The 21,691-nt window shown below is 46.6% G+C and overlaps 1 protein-coding gene across 1 annotated transcript; it reads left to right on the top strand.

The window, feature by feature from the left end:
- The first annotated feature begins 7,198 nt into the window (after window positions 1-7,198).
- On the top strand, window positions 7,199-20,324 carry LAMTOR4 (late endosomal/lysosomal adaptor, MAPK and MTOR activator 4). Its single transcript, XM_082254911.1, has 4 exons — window positions 7,199-7,246; window positions 11,573-11,653; window positions 19,851-19,965; window positions 20,056-20,324. Exons 1-4 carry the CDS (start codon window positions 7,244-7,246, stop codon window positions 20,151-20,153), a joined length of 297 nt encoding a protein of 98 aa, XP_082111037.1. The 5' UTR covers window positions 7,199-7,243; the 3' UTR covers window positions 20,154-20,324.
- Window positions 20,325-21,691: the final 1,367 nt, after the last annotated feature.

Below are 21,691 nucleotides of genomic sequence, written 5' to 3' on the forward strand. Positions count from 1 at the left end.
CTAGTAATCAACCGATATCATAGTTACATAGTAGGTGAGGTTGAATAAAGACAGTAGTCCATCCAGTTCAACCTGTGTAGGTGTGTGTGGCTGTAATCATCTCACATACCCCTGAATGTTCTGATCCTTGAAATGTACGTTTAAGAGTCTTTTGAAAGCCACCATACTACCCGCAGAAACCACCTCTTGTGGTAGAGAATTCCACAATCTTGTAGCCCTAACAGTAAAGAACCCCCCACGTTGCCTGAGGTTAAAACTCTTCTCCTCTAATTGCATTGTATGCCCTCGAGTCCTCATGCAATCCCTTCTACTGAATAGCTGTTTTTCTAAGCTGAGATCCCCATTGAGATATTTATAAATTGCTATCATGTCCCCCCTCAGGCGTCTCTTCTCCAGGGAGAATAAATCAAGCGATTGCAGACGCTCTTCATAATTAAGGTCCTCCAATCCCCTAATTAGTTTAGTTGCCCTTCTCTGGACTCTCTCCAGCTCCAACACATCCCTCCTGAGGACTGGCGACCAGAACTGGACAAAATACTCCAGATGCGGTCGGACCAGAGTTTTATAAAGTGGAAGGATTATAGTTTTATCTCTGGAATACATCCCTTTCTTTATGCATGCTAATATTCTGCTGGCTTTGGCAGCTGCCGCTTGACATTGCATGCTGTTGCCTAATCTATCATCAACCAAGACTCCCAGATCTTTCTCCGTTTTTGATTCCCCCAAGGGTTCCCCTCCTAAAGTGTATTGTGATTTTATGTTTCTAGTCCCCAAGTGCAAAACCTTACACTTCTCCACATTAAACCTCATTTGCCATGTTGTTGCCCACTCTGTTATTTTGTCCAGGTCATTCTGTAGGATATCTGCTTCATGCTGTGCAGTTATTGCCCTGCCCAATTTTGTGTCATCTGCAAAAACTGATATTGAACTACTGATCCCGACCTCAATGCTGTTTATGAATAAATTGAACAAGGTTGGTCCCAGGACTGAGCCTTGGGGCACCCCGCTTACTACCTCAGACCAGTCTGAGTATAACTATTTTTTTTTATTGCCGATACCGATACTGATATTTTGGTCATCGGATATCGGTATCGGCAGATATTTTCGGACATTTAAAACATTTTTCTTTTTTCACAGGTACTCTGGTGGAGGGATCTGGGGGTCTAAAAGACCCCAAACCCCTTCTCTGTACTTAAAAGCATTCAAAACGCCAAGTTTGGCTGTTTTGAATGCTCACATTTTTTTTAATTTGCCACCGAATACTCGGAAGTGATGTCATGACAGTGAAAACACTTCCGGGTTTTTTACATGGAGACCCTATCAGAACTGAATGCGGCTTTGATCGGGTCTTCTCTTCGGCGGCCGTGCAGGTAGGATGCCCGGGTCTCCAGGTGGGACGGGAGACCCGGGCGAGCCGCGGAAAGGCGGGAGACGTCCCCTCCTGCTCCTTGTAATGACAGCTGAGCGGCTTCTCAGACGCATCGGTTGTCATTACAAGACAGCCGACCTTCGGCTATGGACGCCGGTACCGGGGTGATGCCTCTAGCTGCCGCCATCACTCCTGTACAAGCACTTTCCCGAAATATCGGCAATATCAGTACCCTTGGTGGCCGATTCCGATATATCGGGGAAAGTGCATATCGGCCCCCGATATATCGGCATTTCCAATAATCGGTCGATCCCTAATAACAACCCCCCTTGCCCCCTCCCCATGTAAAAAAAACACAACACACACTTACAACCATTAAGTTGGAAAGGGCAAGGCCACAGCTTTATTTAGTTTCCAACACCAAAACAAGTACACATTTAGACCAGTGCCAGGCAGAGTTGTACTGTGAGCACTCTTTGTCATTAACAAATGAAATTCCAAATGGGGGGGGGGGCACATAATTACCATAAATGCTGGACAGACAGCCTACCACCAATTTAACCAATTTACAGTCTAGGGCATAGCCCATTACAAGAACTTTAACTGCTGGCAAGGTCAAAAACTGCTGCTAAAGCTGTGTCAGGCCATCCGAAAAAAGAGACGGGGCGGGCAGCTCTTCCAGCCACGTTTCTCCAAAAGACCCAGAATTCCCTGGAGGAGGTATTCTTAACTGAGCTCAGGCCCAATCCCATACCCATGACACCGTCGAATCTTCTTTTACCATATTGCCTCCTGCTCAATCCAAGCTCCTGGCCATGCCCCCATCAGTCAAGGCTGTCTTTCCCTAAAGGGATCAAGAGGCCTTCATGGGCAACTGGATAGGATAAGTATAGAACCTCTTCTTTCACAGTTATGACTTGTTTCAGTTGTGACCCGTGGTGACAGGGTCACTTAAAAAACAAGTGTGTAATAAGTAAAAAAGATGATTTTTAACCCCCTCTTACCCCGTTCAATGCCTAAACTTCTCTTTACAGCTCCTTTTCGCTGCCCATGTCCCCATCGCCAACCCTGCAATGTCACCTGCAATTTTGTAGCAAAATAGCATGACCCAAATGATTGGCTTCTAGGGCCCCCAGCATTGTATGAGGCAGGTGATGTGTTCCATGCTTCCCAATACCCAGAGAATGGCACTGACCAGAGTGACGGAAGAGAAGTGTTTAAAGAGTAACTCCACTTTTGTTGAGAAAAAAACATCCCCTCTGGGTGATCTCTGTACATTGCAAGGGTTTTAGCAAACTTTGTTGAAGATTCCTACCTTTTGTTATTCTGAAGAAATCCCTGTGTGTTTGTCTGTGCCCATGTGAGTCTAATGAGAGTGGTTTCTTAATTAGCAATAAGTTGCTGCACTTGCAGGGCTTTAATGAGGAAAATTGCAGGGTCTACATCCCTTTTGGACGTTATTTATTTTGGTGGGTTCCCAGAAAAATAACTCCAAGCATGTGCCTACCCTACAACACAAGCAACAAAGTGAAGGTAAAAAAGTCCAAAATGCTTTATTGTTATACAGTAATCATATAGAAAACCCGACGCGTTTCCAGGTCCAAATACGCACCCCCTGCATCAGGGCACAAAACTTCTGGCTGTGCTTAGCTGGGGAAGCGGATCTCCAATAATAAAGCGTAACTCCATTTTTGTTGAGGAAAAAACATTCCCCTTTGGGTGATCTATGGACATTGCAGGGTATTTAACAAACTTTGTTGCAGATTCCTATCTTTTGTTTTTCTGAAGAAGTCCCGGTGTGTTTGTCTGTATCCTGGTGCAGAATTGAGTCTAATGGGAGTGGTTTCATAATTATCAATCAGCTGTGTACCTTGAGGAAAATTGCAGGGTCTGCATCCCTTTAGAAGTGATTTCCTATTGGAAGTATCTCACCAAAAAAGAAATTTTTGTTGCAGGGGATGCCAGAGATCTGACTTGTATCTTAGTGCAGACTTATAGGAAATTTGGTGAGCCAATCACACAAGCAGAATATGACATATCTGGGGGGCATTCTGTACACATTCTGTGTAGGGATCGACCGATTATCGGCAAGGCCGATATATCGAGGGCCGATCTGCACTTTCCCCGATATATCGTAATCGGCCCCAGAGGTTACCGATATTGCCGATATTTCGGGAAAGTGCTGTACTGGAGTGATGGCTGCAGCTAGAGGCATCACCGCGGTACCGGCATCTATAGCCGAGGGTCGGCTGTCTTGTAATGACAACTGATAGGGCTGAGAAGCCGCTCGGCTGTCATTACAAGGAGCGGGAGGAGACACCCCCCCTCCCGCCGCCTTCCGCGGCTCGCCCCGGGTCTCCCGTCCCACCGGGAGACCCGGACAACCAGCCTGCATGGCCGCCGAAGACCAGATCAAAGCCGCATTCAGCTCTGATCGGGTCTCCATGTAAAAACCTGGAAGTGATGTCATGACATCACTTCCGGGTACTCGGCGCCAGATTTAAAAAAATGACAGCATTCAAAACAGCCAAACTTGGCGTTTTGAATGCTTTTAAGTGCAGAGGAGGGGATTGGGGGTCTTTTAGACGCCCAGATCCCTCCACAAGAGTACCTGTTTAAAAAAAAAAAAAATGAAAAAAATAAATAAATAAATAAATTTTATTTTAAATTATTTTAAAATGTTTTCAAAGTTACACTTTGCACTTGCAAAATGTACACTGTTATACAAGCTGTACACTCACTAATATACATTGTAGCAAAGTGTCATTTCTTCAGTGTTGTCACATGGGAAGATAATAAAATATTTACAAAAATGTGAGGGGTGTACTCACTTTTGTGAGATACTGTGTGTGTATATATATATATATTCATAAGGATCAAAAAGGAAGAGCAGTTTGTGACATTAATGGTCAATGGAGAAGGCCAACCCCTCACAATGGTGATTATTGGAGAAGACCAACCCCTTACATTGGTGGTTAATGGAGAAGACCGACCCCTTACATTGGTGATTATTAGAGAAGACCAACTCCTGACATTGGTGGTCAATGGAGAAGACCAACCCCTTACATTGGTGATTATTAGAGAAGACCAACTCCTGACATTGGTGGTCAATGGAGAAGACCAACCCCTTACATTGGTGATTATTAGAGAAGACCAACTCCTGACATTGGTGGTCAATGGAGAAGACCAACCCCTTACATTGGCGATTATTAGAGAAGACCAACTCCTGACATTTGTGGTCAGTGGAGAAGACCAACCCCCTAAATTGGTGATTATTAGAGAAGACCAATCCCTTACATTGGTGGTCAATGGAGAAGACCAACCCCTTACATTGGCGATTATTAGAGAAGACCAACCCCTTACATTTGTGGTCAATGGAGAAGACCAACCCCTTATATTGGTGATTATTGGAGATGGCAACTACCTTACATAGGTGGTCAGTAGAGAAGACCAACCCCTTATATTGGTGGTCAACGGAGACGACTGACCCCTTACATTGGTAGTTGTTGGAGAAGGCGACTTTCTACATAGGTGGTTAGTCGAGAAGACCTACCCCTTACATTGGTGGTTATTGGAAAAGGTGACTCTCTTACATAGGTGGTCAGTGGAGAAGACCAACCCCTTACATTGGTGACTATTGGGGAATACCAACCCATAACATTTTTGGTCAATGGAGAAGACCAACTCCTTACATTGGGGGTTATTGGAAAAGGCAACTCCCTTACATAGGTGGTCAGTAGAAAAGACCAACCCCTTACTTTGGTGGTCAATGGAGAAGACCAACTCCTTACATTGGGGGTTATTGGAAAAGGCAACTCCCTTACATAGGTGGTCAGTAGAGAAGACCAACCCCTTACTTTGGTGGTCAATGGAGAAGACCAACTCCTTACATTGGGGGTTATTGGAAAAGGCAACTCCCTTACATAGGTGGTCAGTAGAGAAGACCAACCCCTTACATAGGTGGTCAATGGAGAAGACGACTCGCTTACATAGGTGGTTGCTGGAGAAGGCGACTCTTCCTTACATAGTTGGCTAATGGAGAAGACCAACCCCTTACATTGGTGGTTATTGAAGAAGACCGACCCCTTACATTGGTGGTTTTTGAAGAAGACCGACCCCTTACATTGGTGGTTATTGAAGAAGACGACTCCCTTACATAGGTGGTCAATGGAGAAGACCAACCCCTTACATTGGTGATTATTGGAGAAGACCAACCCCTTACATTGGAGGTCAACGGAGAAGACCGACCCCTTACATTGGAGGTCAACGGAGAAGACCGACCCCTTACATTGGTGATTATTGGAGAAGATCAACCCCTTACATTTGTGGTCAATGGAGAAGACCAACCCCTTATATTGGTGATTATTGGAGATGGCAACTACCTTATATAGGTGGTCAGTAGAGAAGACCAACCCCTTATATTGGTGGTCAACGGAGACGACTGACCCCTTACATTGGTAGTTGTTGGAGAAGGCGACTCCCTACATAGGTGGTTAGTCGAGAAGACCTACCCCTTACATTGGTGGTTATTGGAAAAGGTGACTCTCTTACATAGGTGGTCAGTGGAGAAGACCAACCCCTTACATTGGTGACTATTGGGGAAGACCAACCCATTACATTTGTGGTCAACGGAGAAGACCAACTCCTTACATTGGGGGTTATTGGAAAAGGCAACTCCCTTACATAGGTGGTCAGTAGAGAAGACCAACCCCTTACATTGGTGGTCAATGGAGAAGACCAACTCCTTACATTGGTGGTTATTGAAGAAGACCGACCCCTTACATTGGTGGTTATTGAAGAAGACGACTCCCTTACATAGGTGGTCAATGGAGAAGACCAACCCCTTACATTGGTGATTATTGGAGAAGACCAACCCCTTACATTGGAGGTCAACGGAGAAGACCGACCCCTTACATTGGAGGTCAACGGAGAAGACCGACCCCTTACATTGGTGATTATTGGAGAAGACCAATCCCTTACATTGGAGGTCAACGGAGAAGACCGACCCCTTACATTGGAGGTCAACGGAGAAGACCGACCCCTTACATTGGTGATTATTGGAGAAGACCAACCCCTTACATTGGAGGTCAACGGAGAAGACCGACCCCTTACATTGGTGGTTATTGGAGAACGCGACTCTCTTACAATGGTAGTTAGTAGAGAAGTCCATCTGTGTACATTTTTGGTCAAGAAAAAAAGCATACAGCTATATAGATCAGACCAAAATAAGGGACAAATGAGGAGGAAAGAGGGACAGTCGCTCAAAATTAGGGAGTTAGGAGCTTTCTTATGGACAGCAGAAAAGTTCCCTTTTTTTTTTTTTTTACACAGAAGCAGCAAAATACATTATGTTATATATTTTTTAGATTATTTTATTGTTATTATTAATAATAATAATGTCTCCATTAGCAGCGCCATAATACGTGTGCCCATTCCATAGATTCCAGTGTGCTTCGGTCTTCGAAAAAATGGCGGCGATAACCTCTCACCGCCTCAGAAGTAAGAACATACTTTCGGATCGCAGTATAATTGAGATAACACATGGATAGCCGACAACAAGAAGTGAATACAAGTTACAATCCGAAGCTGTCACACGTAGCATACGCTCACATCGGAGCGAGGACAGCCTTCAGTTCTAAAGCAGAACCAATCACAAGGCGAACGACAAGAGAGCGAATCAGAAACAAGAACACCGGTGTATAGTGGCTTCCCCGCCCATTAAATACGTGGGTGGGACTCGGATTATGATTGACAGTCAGCCTCACCGCTCAGGACATCGGAATGAAGAGTTGGCCAGGAAAGGAACCTATCGGGAGAGGAGGGCTGGGATGTGAGGAGCGAAGGAGGAAGTAGCTGGGTGTAGAAGCAGCAGACATGGTGAGTGGTCATGTGATGTCCTATACGATGTTCTATTATAGGAAATGTTAGTGGAGGAATTATAAGTGTGATAAACTTCTGTGTGTCCAATACTATGTACAATGTATACTATACTGTGTGCTGTGTACAATGTATACCGTACTATGTACAATGTATACTATACTGTGTGCAATGTATACCATACTATGTACAATGTATACCATACTGTGTGCTGTGTACAATGTATACCATGCTATGTGCTGTGTACAATGTATACCGTGCTGTGTGCTGTGTACAATGTATACCATACTGTGTGCTGTGTACAATGTATACCATACTATGTGCTGTGTACAATGTATACCGTGCTGTGTACAATGTATACCATACTGTGTGCTGTGTACTGTCACTTCCTGCATTCACCTTCCTGCCATCCCATGTTTTGTGTTCTACTTCTCCTCCTGTGTGTGTTAGTAGAGTCCATTCTATTACATATAGGGAGCTCCAGTCTACATTACAGAGGGTGCATTCCCCCCCCCCCTCTTCCTCAACTGAGTGCCAGCGCCCTCCCCTCAGCCGAGCGCCAGCGCCCCCCCCCCCCTCAGCCGAGCGCCAGCGCCCCCCCCCCTCAGCCGAGCGCCAGCGCCCCCCCCCCTCAGCCGAGCGCCAGCGCCCCCCCCCTCAGCCGAGTGCCAGCACCCTCCCCTTCAGCCAAGCGCCAGCGCCCTCCCTTCTTCCTCAGCTAGCGCCCTCCCCTCCTGAGAGCGCCAGCGCCTTCCCCCTCTTTCTTAACCGAGCACCAGCGCCCTCCCCTTCTCAGAGTGCCAACGCCCTCCTCCTCAGCCAAGCGCCAGCGCCCTCCCCCTCCTCCTAAGCCGAGCGCCAACCTCTTCCCCCTCCTCCTCAGCCGAGCGCCAGTGCCCTCCCCTTTTCTGAGCGCAAGCTCACTCCCCTTCAGCCAAGCGCCAGCGCCCTCCCCTCCTGAGAGCGCCAGCGCCTTCCCCTCTTCCTTAACCGAGCACAAGCGCCCTCCCCTTCTCAGAGCCCCAGTGCCCTACCCTTCAGCCAAGCGCCAGCGCCCTCCCCTCCTCAGCCGAGCGCCAACCTCTTACCCCTCCTCCCCTCTTCCTCCGAGCACAAGCACCCCCCCCTTTAGCCAAGCGCCAGCGCCCTCCCTTCCTGAGAGCGCCAGCGCCCTCCCCTCTTCCTTAACCGAGCACAAGCGCCCTCCCCTTCTCAGAGCCCCAGTGCCCTACCCTTCAGCCAAGCGCCAGCGCCCTCCCCTCCTCAGCCGAGCGCCAACCTCTTACCCCTCCTCCCCACTTCCTCCGAGCACAAGCACCCCCCCCTTTAGCCAAGCGCCAGCGCCCTCCCTTCCTGAGAGCGCCAGCGCCCTCCCCTCTTCCTTAACCGAGCACAAGCGCCCTCCCCTTCTCAGAGCCCCAGTGCCCTACCCTTCAGCCAAGCGCCAGCGCCCTCCCCTCCTCAGCCGAGCGCCAACCTCTTACCCCTCCTCCCCTCCTCCTCCGAGCACAAGCACCCCCCCTTTAGCCAAGCGCCAGCGCCCTCCCCTCCTGAGAGCGCCAGCGCCCTCCACTCTTCCTCAACTGAACGTTAGTGCCCCTCCCCTTCAGCCAAGCACCAGCGCCCTCTCCTCAGCCGAGTGCCAACCTCTTCCCCCTCTCCTCAGCCGAGCGCCAGCGTCCTCCCCTCCTCAGAGCGCCTTCTTCCTCAGGTGAGCGCCAGAGCCCTCCTCTCCTCAGAGTACAAGCGCCCTTCCCTCCTCAGAGCGCCCTGCTCTCCCTCCAAATAAAATCATTGCCCACCTCCCCTTACACAGAGTGCTTGATCCCTCCTTTTCTCCTCATAAATCACCAATGCCGCCCCACCCCCCCCACCTACCACTGATGGCTGACAATTTTCCTCCCTCTGGTCATCAATGCTGTTGACCAGCAATATAAGGTGCTGTATATGTTGCATTCTCCTGTATTTCATGTCATGTTCTCATCAGTTGCTGTTTGGAAATCCTTTGCCATTATTTTAGTAAAGTTTGGCTCAGACAAAGGGTTACCTCTCTGTCTATCATCCTTTAGGTTTGCCTCTGAGCTCTCACTTGGGGTTCAGTAGTTGTGAGTAGTTTGTGGATACAAGAGCTGCAGCATACTGTATGTGTGCACCGATCCGATATCCGCCTCGATACTGACAAAATAGCTGGATCTGGGATCGGAAAAATTAACAGAGCCACAGGCCGACCTTTGTCATTCGTCAGCCTCACGTGTGCGTAGAATGCTAGAATCAACATGGAGTGAACCAAAGAGTTCTACTGCTACATTTTATTTATTTAACATTTTATTTAAAGAAGTTTGATTGCATTCTATTTTTGATTTGAATGCACAATTTGTTTTTTAAATAAATAAGAATTCAATACATTACATACATCTGTTATTTTGTCTTGGTTATGTTTAGTTAGTAAAGTCTGGTGCCTTTAGTCTCTTCAAGGAAGGTATAAGGTGGAAGGTATACAGTTTATTATTAATTCAACAATAGTCCCGGTTCGGTATCGACAGATACACAAAGCCCAGGCATCGGAATCAGGACTGAAAAAGTCTGATGGGTGCACCCCTTGTGTGCAGTATGTACTGTGGGTAGGTTTAGACTTTATTTAGAGAAATGCTACAAGATAATCAGGCGCCACTTGGAGGAAGTTAATTAAAGGAAAGTCTTATAGTAGCACTATTCATAGCAGCTGGAGAAAAAAACCCTGGGGGGGGTGATACAGATAATACAACTATTTATCTCCTAAATGCGTTTGCAAACCAGGCTGTGAATGTCATGGATATGAAATGCCTCCGTATACGCAACAATTTTGTAACAGGCTATTATTAAAAGCAAACAAATTTATTAACCTATGAGACCCATAGGGATATTGTAAGTCTGTCTTAAAGGATAGGAAAAAGGACATGGCAGGAATCGGATCCACCAACCTGATAAAATGACAACCAGTGGCTGAGTCAGTCTACCTGCCCCCAAACCAACCCCTCCAGAACTAAGCTACACCCCACCCAACCTTACCACTCCTCAAGAACCAACCTACACCCCACCCAACCTTACCACTCCTCAAGAACTAAGCTGCACCCCACCCAACCTTACCACTCCTCAAGAACTAAGCTGCACCCCACCCAACCTTACCACTCCTCAAGAACTAAGCTGCACCCCACCCAACCTTACCACTCCTCAAGAACTAAGCTGCACCCCACCCAACCTTACCACTCCTCAAGAACTAAGCTGCATCCCACCCAACCTTACCACTCTTCAAGAACTAAGCTGCACCCCACCCAACCTTACCACTCTTCAAGAACTAAGCTGCACCCCACCCAACCTTACCACTCTTCAAGAACTAAGCGGCACCCCCCCAACCTTACCACTCTTCAAGAACTAAGCTGCATCCCACCCAACCTTACCACTCCTCAAGAACTAATCTGCACCCCACCCAACCTTACCACTCTTCAAGAACTAAGCTGCACCCAACCTTACCACTCCTCAAGAACTAAGCTGCACCCCACCCAACCTTACCACTCCTCAAGAACTAAGCTGCACCCCACCCAACCTTACCACTCCTCAAGAACTAAGCTGCACCCCACCCAACCTTACCACTCCTCAAGAACTAAGCTGCATCCCACCCAACCTTACCACTCTTCAAGAACTAAGCTGCACCCCACCCAACCTTACCACTCTTCAAGAACTAAGCTGCACCCCACCCAACCTTACCACTCTTCAAGAACTAAGCGGCACCCCCCCAACCTTACCACTCTTCAAGAACTAAGCTGCATCCCACCCAACGTTACCACTCCTCAAGAACTAATCTGCACCCCACCCAACCTTACCACTCTTCAAGAACTAAGCTGCACCCAACCTTACCACTCCTCAAGAACTAAGCTGCACCCCACCCAACCTTTCCACTCTTCAAGAACTAAGCTGTACCCCACCCAACCTTACTACTCTTCAAGAACTAAGCTGCACCCCACCCAACCTTTCCACTCTTCAAGAACTAACCTACACCCCACCCAACCTTACCACTCTTCAAGAATTAATCTGCACCAACACAACCTATCTCCACCACTCCTCCACAACTAACCTGCAATAACACCCACCAAGCAACCACCCCTTTGTTTTTTTTTTTTTAGTTTAGCTTGAATTGTTTCATAACACTTTATGAGCCTATTCATGTCTTTGCGGTAAGGCATGAATATGTTGTGGATTGCGTCAGCGGGCCATAAATGTAATTATTTTCCTTTTTTTAAAAGTGGTATTTGCATTTTCAATTTCTTTTTCCTGTTTTTCCCTTCTCAGACTTCCACGCTTACTCAGGGTCTGGAACGGATCCCGGATCAGCTGGGGTACTTGGTGATGAGTGAGGATGGCGTGTTGGCGGTAAATGCAATAACTGTTGGATAGAGTGGGGAAGGGTTACAAGCTCTATTTGGGATTTTATTTGCAGTCCTTGTCTCATCTGGGAAGATTCGACCCTCACTTCCTGGTGGAACAGGAAGTGATGAGAAGTCTCTCCAGTGGGGACAGGGATGGTCATAAAACACTGTTTGTTTCAGTTGAAATACAGAAGAGTTAGAACCTCAATCAGGTTTTTATTTCTGATTGTTTTGGCTAGCCCTGGTGACAATCACTTCCCTTATTTCTTGTCCAGGGACAGGGAGGGAGGTGAAATCTCTGCAAAGGGTTTATTGAAGGTAATAAAAGTATTTAAAATATCAAAAGCCAAACATTTTTTAGGGCTGAGAGACCCTGTTACTGGGGGGGGGGGGGGGGGGAGGGTAACAAACTGCTGCAGGTTTGAAGTGCAGGGACCTAAGAGGTGCAGCAGCACAAATCCAAGTGCTTCAGCATTTCCTAATAATTTTGAAGCTTGCTCACCTGATTCTGCCTCCTACACATTCCTATTGGTCAGTCAGCAGGGTGGATAAAAATCAATGATTTTATAAAAAAAAAATCTGATATTTTTAATTTAAATCGGATTTTATTTATTTTATCAAATTTATTTTAATAAAATGCTTTTGGAGTAAAAATCTATCCGAAGATGGTTTTCTATTTAAGATACAAGAATAATTTAGTTTATTCAGCATGAAATGAAGCTTAGTTATGTAGCATAAGGCTTTAAATTCTGTAATATTTTACATTTTTGGTAAACTCATTCAGTGAATCCAAGCTCTGCAAGCAGATATAACATGAACTGCATTGATGCATTCACACAATTTTTCACATATTGCCAGCAAGAATGAGTTCTTACATTTAAAGAGCACCTGTCATTTCAGATCCATCAGGGCAGCGCCTGTTAGTGGGCATCCACTCACCTGCTGCCGCCACGTCCCTCACCTTGTTGTATCACTGCCGCATCACCAGCCATCCCATTAAAGTGACTATGAATGTCGGTGAGTCAGAGGATGAGCTGCTGCGGGACAGAGATGACCGTTGCTCTTTAAAAATTATGATTTAAATCAAGTTTCTCTAGCGCTCATTGACAGACGTAGTCCTCGGTGATACACCACCTTCGGGTTAAATTGCCTCCACAGGAGCAGGACTAGACAGGAAATTAAAAAGCTCTGGCCACACCCTAGGGGCAGTCCCAGAGGGTATATCCTCTCTCTCTCTGCCTCAGCAAATCAGTTATTTTCTGTCTAGTTAGGAGTAAGGACCTAGATACCTTGCTGGGATCTTAGGTCCTGGCAAGAATTTTTTCTTAAAGGATTTTTTAGACAGCTTTTTTTCTCCAGTGTTCCTGTGAGATCTTCAAGCAAGAAAGCTGAACTGGGCGACGGGCTGGATGTTGAGATCCGGTGGTCACCCCAGTTCAGCCTACGAGCGCGTGCAGGCCATAGCTCCGCGCTGGGTCGGCCGCGACAAAGTCCCATTAAAGGACTGACCCCGCGAGTTAAACGTCTCGCTGAAACGCCAAAGACCATGAGTCACGGCGTCCGTATCAGTCGACAGCCCTCCCGCCCCGGTGGAGAGGGGTACTGTCAGGAGTTGGTGCCCGCCTGGTTCCGGTATGGTGAGTAGTATGTTCCCCCTTTTCCCCTGACGGGTCTTGTGGTGAACGCGGGCCCCTCTCTGTATGGTAAGATAGAGTCCCTCTCTATCCTATAACATGACACAGATCCTCCTACTTTGAGTGTGATTTTATGTGCAAAAGCCAGGAGGCTTGGTTTGGGAGCTAACAATCTAATTGTATACATGTTAAAAAGATGTAATCTGTGGCATTCTGGGAATCTTACGGTGATAAGAATAAGCTACCTACCAGTCAGAAGCCACGGACATGTAGACTGCCTTCCTAATCAGATCTCCAGCTATTAGCAGGCCTCCCGAATGGCCATGCGGTCCGCCAGGGCCGGTACCGCCAACCACGCCAAATCCCCATGCAGAGAGAGTGTTGTGTGCCCTGCAGCACACCGCTATTCAGTACAGGCTGCCGCCATTTTTTTTGCAGGATCGCACGAGCCGCCATTTTGGCGTAGCCTCGTGTCTCCAGCATGGGGGCGGCCATGTTTGAGGTGATCCAAACACCTCGTGGAGCTTAGGGAGGCGCCGGAAGGCGTGCAGAGGGGCGGAGCCGCCTCCTTTCTTCCTGGGCAGCCAGCCAAAAGACTTCCTGTTTGTCAAGACAGCGCTGTAACCTGTTGCAGTTAAACTCTGAGCATCAAGTGGTGAGCCTGGGGGTCTATCTCTCTCTCTCTCTCTCGATCGATAGGGATCCCTAGCAGGTAACACTAAGGGGCTTTTTGTGGCGCTGGGGGTCTGAAAAAAAAAAAAAAAAAGTTTTTTATTTTTGAATTATATTATCCAGGAAGTGACTGGAATTATCATGGACCCTGCCACACATATTCCCCCACCTGTTTCCCTCGAGGGGGCCACGGGACCCGCCGGTGCACAGAGTGTAGAGTCATTTACAGCAATTTTGGAGTCTATGGTGGCTCGGGTGGAGGCGGCCTGTCAGGGACGGGGGTCAAGGAAGCGACCCCCGCCTACCCCTATACTATCTGACACCTCTGACTCAGATTCAGAGATGGTCACTGCAGTTGCAGGTTCCTCTGCAAGGGCTGTTATCCCAGGTAAAGCCCCCTCAGACAGTGAGGAGGACGCTTCTTCTCCTGCTATAATTCAGGAAGAAGCATTGGTGGACGCACTAGTTGTGGCAGTGCAGGAAACCTTAAAACTTGAGGCTTTACCGGCAGAGGCAACTGAAACAGAGATTCCTTTTGGTACTAATAAGCCCATCAAAACGGTGAAGGTTTTTCCTGTACCCAAATGTTTCGGTAATCAGATTAAAGGAGAATGGGAGCATTCTAAACGTACCTTTACTATTTCCAAGCGTATTGCTAGACGCTATCCGTTTGAGGAATCCATCATTAAGAAATGGACGGTACCACCAGTGGTGGATCCACCTATTTCCAGGCTGAATAAAGCCACGGTTATCCCAGTGGAGGACACTTCATCCTTTAAGGATCCGGTGGATCGAAAGATGGAAGCAGAGTCCCGCACTATCTTCTCTCTGATAGGGTCAGCATTTAGACCAGTAATTGTTATTGGTCTAGTTTCCCAGACACTTACGGAATGGGCGAGATTGGTACGCCAAGACCTTAGGGGAAAAGATATTCCCCAGGAGACATCTGATTTGATGGAACAGATTATACAAGGGCTACAGTTTATCTGTGACACAGCCTTGGACACTACTCCCTTATTAGGGCATGCATCTATGTCAGCGGTGATCCTCAGACGTGTGCTGTGGTTAAAATGCTGGTCAGCTGACCTAGGTTCCAAAAAGACCTTGACAAATCTCCCTTTTCAGGGGAATCGTCTATTTGGGGCCAACCTAGATGAAATCATTAAGGATGCCACTGGGGGCAAGAGCACTTTTTTGCCACAGGCTGCAAAACTAAGGGACCTCGCAACAAGCGAGGACCTTTCTTTACCGCCCATAAAGGGCGCCCGGCTGGTACTAGCGGGAAAGGCAAGACTCCTCCAGGAGGGTTCAAGAAGGGCTGGTCGGACAAGCAGAGGACCAACCCAGCCAAACCCGAAGCAAAGGAGTACACAGCCTGAAGGTGCGCCCCCACCCGGTTTCAGGGTGGGGGGACGTTTTCACCGGTATTCAGGACATTAGATCGAGCATCAACCACTACTACCGGTGCGATTCTTCCCTTCCAACATTTAAGTACTACAGGAAGCGGTAGTTACCGTTCCCTGAATAGATCTTTTCCTTTACCTTTTCCTAAGATTAGTCCCTATACCTCACAGGAATCGGATCTGGTTGACCAGATAGGCCAAGTAGCCTCTAGTCGGGTGACTTCGGTCCCTGAGGTTCAACCAGAAAAGATCACCCTTCCTGATAACAATCAGGTATCTGATAAATGTGTGGGAACAGAAAACGACCAGACTTTCTCGGATGGTCGGGGCCAGATACCTCTAGGGACGCCTGGTTCAGATTCTATCAGCGCCAGTGGTCCTAGAAATTCTAGGCTGGCCTCCTCAAGCCGGCCTGGCCGACTTGGACATGCTAGTCGCAGACGTTCCGTGGGAACTTCATCTCAGGGAGTGTCTGTGGTCTCAAGGACCAATTTACCATCATGCTTTACAGTCGCTGGGTTTAATGGCCTGGCCATTGAGACCCAAGTACTGAAGGACAGAGGTTTGTCTACTTCAGTCATTCCTACCCTTATTAAAGCAAGGAAAGCGACTTCCAGCAAGGTCTATTATCACACATGGAAGACTTATATTGCGTGGTGCAAATCTTTAGGATTTCCTCCACGTACCTATTCGGTGACTCGAATATTGGCCTTTTTGCAACAAGGGGTTGAGCAGAAGCTAGCCTTGAGCACCATCAAGGGTCAAGTTTCAGCATTAGCAATCTTCTTTCAGAAACCTTTAGCTACCAAGTCCTTGGTGCGGAATTTCATCCAGGGGGTGCGGCACCTGGCTCCACCAGTCCGCGCGCCCTTACCGCCCTGGGATCTTAATTTGGTTTTGTCGGTTCTACAGAAACCTCCCTTTGAAAACATCAGGGAGATTCCCTTGCTTACTTTATCCCAGAAGGTGGCCTTTTTGGTGGCTATTACTTCTGCTCGCAGGGTGTCAGAACTGGCTGCATTATCATGCCAGTCCCCATACCTAGTGATTCATAGGGATAAGGTAGTACTTCATCCTAAGCCATCTTTTCTTCCTAAGGTGGTTTCAGATTTTCATCTGAATGAAGATATTGTACTACCTTCCTTGTGTCCTCAGCCCAAGCATCATCGGGAACATGCGTTGCATTCCTTAGATGTGGTTCGGGCAATCAGGGTATACCTGAAAGCTACGGAATCATTCCGTAAGACGGATTCACTTTTTGTGATCACGGATGGCCCCAGAAAGGGTTTGCCTGCATCTGCCGCGACCATTGCCAAATGGATTAGACAAACGGTGGTACAGGCTTATTCTATTAAGGGTCAGAGTCCTCCATTCCCTGTTAGGGCGCACTCCACTCGAGCGCTCAGTACTTCCTGGGCCTTTCGCCATCAGGCGTCAGTGGTCCAGGTATGTAAGGCGGCCACCTGGTCGTCGGTACATACCTTTACAAAATTCTATAAAATTGATGTGACGGCATCGGCGGATGCCTCATTTGGCCGCAAGGTTTTGCAGGCCGCAATTTGAGGAGACCGGTGGTCTACCTCGAGGGTTTTTTTTTTCTGTTTGAAAAAAAAAACAAAACATTTTTTTCTCTTTTTTGTTGAGTCTCATCATTAAGGATGAGCATTGTAAACTTCTAGTTGGCACCGGTTGGGCCTTCTAGATTGGGATTTGATTTCATTTTCCCACCCCTCAGTTGTGATACTGCTCTGGGACGTCCCGAAGGTGGTGTATCACCGAGGACTACGTCTGTCAATGAGCGCTAGAGAAAAATGGATTTTTGTAAGATCTTACCGTAAAATCCTTTTCTCTTAGCTCATTGACAGACGTAGTCCCCGCCCCTCTGTTTTTTGAGTTGGGTTGGGTTAAATCTCTAAAGACTGCTTTTTCACATAACTGATTTGCTGAGGCAGAGAGAGAGAGGATATACCCTCTGGGACTGCCCCTAGGGTGTGGCCAGAGCTTTTTAATTTCCTGTCTAGTCCTGCTCCTGTGGAGGCAACATAACCCGAAGGTGGTGTATCACCGAGGACTACGTCTGTCAATGAGCTAAGAGAAAAGGATTTTACGGTAAGATCTTACAAAAATCCATTTTTATTTAACCGCTTCAATACTGGGCACTTTTACCCCCTTCCTGCCCAGGCCAGTTTTCAGCCTTCAGCACTGTCACACTTTGAATGACAATTGCGCAGTCATGCAACACTGTACCCATATGAAATTTTTATCTTTTTTTCCCCACAAATAGAGCTTTCTTTTGGTGGTATTTAATCACAACTGGCTTGTTTTATTTTTTTGCACTACAAATAAAAAAGACCACAAATTTAAAAAAAAAAAAAAAAATTTTTTTTTTGTTTTTGTTATAAAATGTTGTAAATAAGAACGTTCTCTCCACTGACGGGCACAGATGAGGTGGCACTGTTGAGAAAGTACTAATATTCAGCACTGATGGGCACTGATTGGTGGCAGTGATGGGCACTGATAGGCATCCCCCCCCCCCCCCCCGTCAGGTGAGCCGCTGATCGGCTCTCCTCTACCCGCGCCTTGTCAGCGCAAATGGAGGAAAGCCGACACATGACACTTCCTGGTTACCATGTGATCAGCTGTGATTGAACCCCGCTGATTGCATGCTAAAGAGCCTATTTCATAGGCTCTTTACCTAGATCGGAGATGCAGTGTGTTAGATTGACACATCACCGATTGGTGCGCACGAGCGGCTTATCCTGCTGGACGTCATATGACGCCCAGTCAGGATAATGCAACCACCCTGTGGTCGTCATTCTGCATATGGCGGGCGGGAAGTGGTTAAAACGAGCCTTTTTACTAATGATTTAAATCGACTTGATTTATATCAAATCCACCCTGTCAGTCAGGCTGCCAAACCGTAAAAGGCCAATAAGGAATATGTGGGAGGTGGCGCTTAGCAGCAAGATCTAACACTACCTGGAAGTAGTGAAGCTTTGCCTGTGACAATGGTCCAGAATTCAGCTGTGATGGGAATGTATGGCAGGCAGTTCCTTCCCTAGGACCTGCACCTCCGGTTGTAAACCCAGAAAAAAAACCAAAACCCAAAAACTCTGTAAGATAAAGGCATAATGAGCTAGTATGCATCGCATACTAGCTCATTATATAATACTTCCTTTAGAAAGAAGCCTGCACATCGATGTCACCGCTGTAATAATCCCCGGAGTTACTTCCGGATTTGCGGGCTCAAGGCGCTGTGGTTGGCTGGAGCCGCGATGACGTCACTCCTGCGCATGCACACGGGAGCCGCCGTTCACGGCACGGGCCTCGGAAGGAACGGCACCCGTGGCTGTTCCTTCAGAGCGCATGCGCCACTGACGTCACTGGCTGCATGCAATGTAAATATCTCCTAAACAGTGCGAGTTTAGGAGGTATTTACACTACCTATAGGTAAGTCTTATTATAGGCCTACCTATAGGTAAATGTTTGCAGAGGAAGTTTACTTCCTCTTTAAGGTTCAATCACTGAAATGCCCCTTCATTACCAGGCCATTTCTTTTACTGCTGTGATAGTTTGACTGACAACTAGTCGTGCAACACTGTACATAAAGGAATTTTATATTTTTTGAGACCGGTGGGGCTTTCTCTTGATGGTATTTAGTAACTTCTGGGTATTTTTGTTTTGTAAATATAAAAAGGAAATTCTCCTATACCGTGCCCGCAGCACTGCATCTCATGTGCCATGCCTGTACTATGTGTACCATCTCCTGTGCCATGCCTGTGTACCATCTCCTGTACCATGCCCACAGCCCTGCATCTCCTGTGCCATGCCTGTACTATGTGTACCATCTCCTGTGCCATGCCTGTGTACCATCTCCTGTACCATGCCCACAGCCCTGAATCTCCTGTACCATGTCCGCCGCCCCTGCACCATGCCCGCAGCCCCTGTTTTTGGTCTCGTGGTGGTCCAGTTTGGATCCAGGAGCTGCTGCATTTCCCACTCTAGGCTTATACTCGAGTCAATACATTTTTCACTGTTTTTTTTTTTTTTTTTTTTATAGCTAAAATTAGGTGCCTCGGCTTATATTGGGGTTGGCTTATACTCGAGTATATACGGTATATTGTGTTTTTGTGCGTTAAAATTAAAAAATGTATACTTTTTCCCCCCAAAAAATGCCTTTAAAAACTGCTGCACAAAAACCTTGTGACAAAACCTACAATTTTATTCTCCAGGGCCTCCTTTTTTTTTTTTTTTTTTTTTTTTAAGCATATATAATGTTTGGGAGTTCTAAGTTATTTTCTAGCAAAAAAATGACTTTTATGTGTAAACAAAGTGTCAGAAAAGGCCTGATCTTAAACTGAAACTGCCTAGAATTTCATTGTGCTTTTTGTCATTTGTATTGTTGGCCTGTGTGTGTTCTTTCTGTACAACGGTGCTATTTAAATCTTTAATAATGAGACTATAATTTCGGGCGACTTCTTTCTCCATACAGAGTGCCGGTGATCTGGAAAATGATGAGCATTTTGCCAGTGTAATCCGAGAGATGGTGACTACGGCTTGCAGCTTCCGCTGTCTTGGGGACCAGGTTCCATTTAAACGCATGAGCAGTGAGTAAGCGGATGCTGAGAACTGGGACTTGGGGGGTTCTCTTGTTGTAAATGATGATACAACACATCTTTGTTTTCTCTCCTGCACAGTTGTGTTCGGCGAGCACTCCTTCTATGTCACCGTCTCAGGACAAAAGATCTACGTGGTGAAGAGACACAATGTTGTTCGTGAACCAATCAGTGTTTGATCGCTTGCGACCACGCCCTCTGCAGTTTTTTTTTTTTTTTATACATACTGGACTGAGCCCGGGTGAAGAGATGGTCATCGTGGGAAATGCTGCTTTCAGATTGTAAACTGTACTGTCTACTAACCTGTTTGTAAATAATAAGGTTTTTTATTTTCTAGCAGTTATTGGTTTACTAAAGGCAAATGGACTGTGCACTTTGTAAGTGCAATGGCACTCTAAATAGTGCATTCGCTCCAGAGATTAGTAAATGAGGGGACGTTCTGCTGACACCATCCAATCACGTGCAAGCTTTTCTTGCTTGTGATTGGGTATTCTTTGCACGATGAAGCTTCACACCTCATTTACTAAACTCTGGAGCAACTGCACTTGCAAAGTGCACAGTCTATTTGCCTTTATTAAACCAACCCCAAATTGTCCTAAAACAGGTGCAAGTTCCCTCTTGGCAGTCATTTTTCTTGGTGCAGTTGATGGGAAGACTTCTTTTTTGTGGTTGGCAGTCTGGTTTGTCAGCCAGTGAAGCAATGATATTATAGTAAATGGAGATGGGCTCATGCATGTTTGGATCTCAATCTGAACCCACGAGCCCGCCAGGAACCGGTCACCTGTATTAGGCCATTTATCTGTGACCCTGTCCTGCAGCCGCATGTATACAAGGCAGTGCCGGGACAAGGTCACCCAGCGCCTAGGGCAAAGATGCCAAACTGCACCCCCCACTTCCCTTAGGGTAAGAGCGCCCACATCCCTGTAATAAATGATTGCGCCCAGGGCAGCCACCCCTTGTCCCGGCCCTCGTAAAAGGAATGTGGGCCGGGAATGCATTAGCTGCTTATTAGCTCAGTATAGTGACAGCTTGCTGGCAGGCTCGCTCAGGTGGGTTTGGACTAGGATCCGAGCACGTTGCTAATGGTGAAGAGAAGATCTTTCTGCTACAATATTGTCAAGGGACAACTTGCATTTCTGTTTCAAGTTGAAATCTGGAGCCGAGTACCAAAAACAATATGCAAGGTTTACTTTATTCCTCACGAGTGGCTTTAAGGGTGCGGCTTAACCTGTATAGAAATTAGAATAGTATATTTACTCTGCCAGCAAGATCAGATCAACCTACCCCACATTTTACTTTGTGAATATTGCTTTATTTAAATAAAGAAAAAAGATAATACTACTGTGCTTGTAAAGCTGGCATTGCACTTTCATAGAATAAATAAAATGTTAACATGTTTGATGTTTTATTTTCTGCCAGGGGAAGTTTAGTTAAAGGTGCTAGAGTGAGGGATGTATGAGTTTGATTGTAAGAAAGTTAACAGTAGCAACATGAAGACCAGGACTTTTTCATAAAGTAAAAACCAGTATTTTTTGCTTTGTAGGTTTCAAACAAATGAAGGGTCATAATTTTTATCTTAGGTGTGTTTTTAAATGATAGAGACAGAATATTAACCAAAAATCCAGAAATTAACACAATACAAATGTTATAAATTGAGTTGCAGTTCAGTGAGTAAAATAAGTATTTGATCTCCTACCAACCAACAATAATTCTGGCT

This window comes from Pelophylax lessonae, assembly GCF_965119305.1.
Source record: "Pelophylax lessonae genome assembly, chromosome: 4".
Taxonomy (NCBI): Eukaryota; Metazoa; Chordata; class Amphibia; order Anura; family Ranidae; genus Pelophylax; species Pelophylax lessonae.

Bases quoted from the DNA above. Each gene is read 5' to 3' on its own strand.
- LAMTOR4 (XM_082254911.1), top strand. The intron at 11,654-19,850 runs GTAAATGCAATA...TTCTCCATACAG, and splicing joins GTGAGGATGGCGTGTTGGCG to AGTGCCGGTGATCTGGAAAA. The intron at 19,966-20,055 runs GTGAGTAAGCGG...TCTCCTGCACAG, and splicing joins TCCATTTAAACGCATGAGCA to TTGTGTTCGGCGAGCACTCC.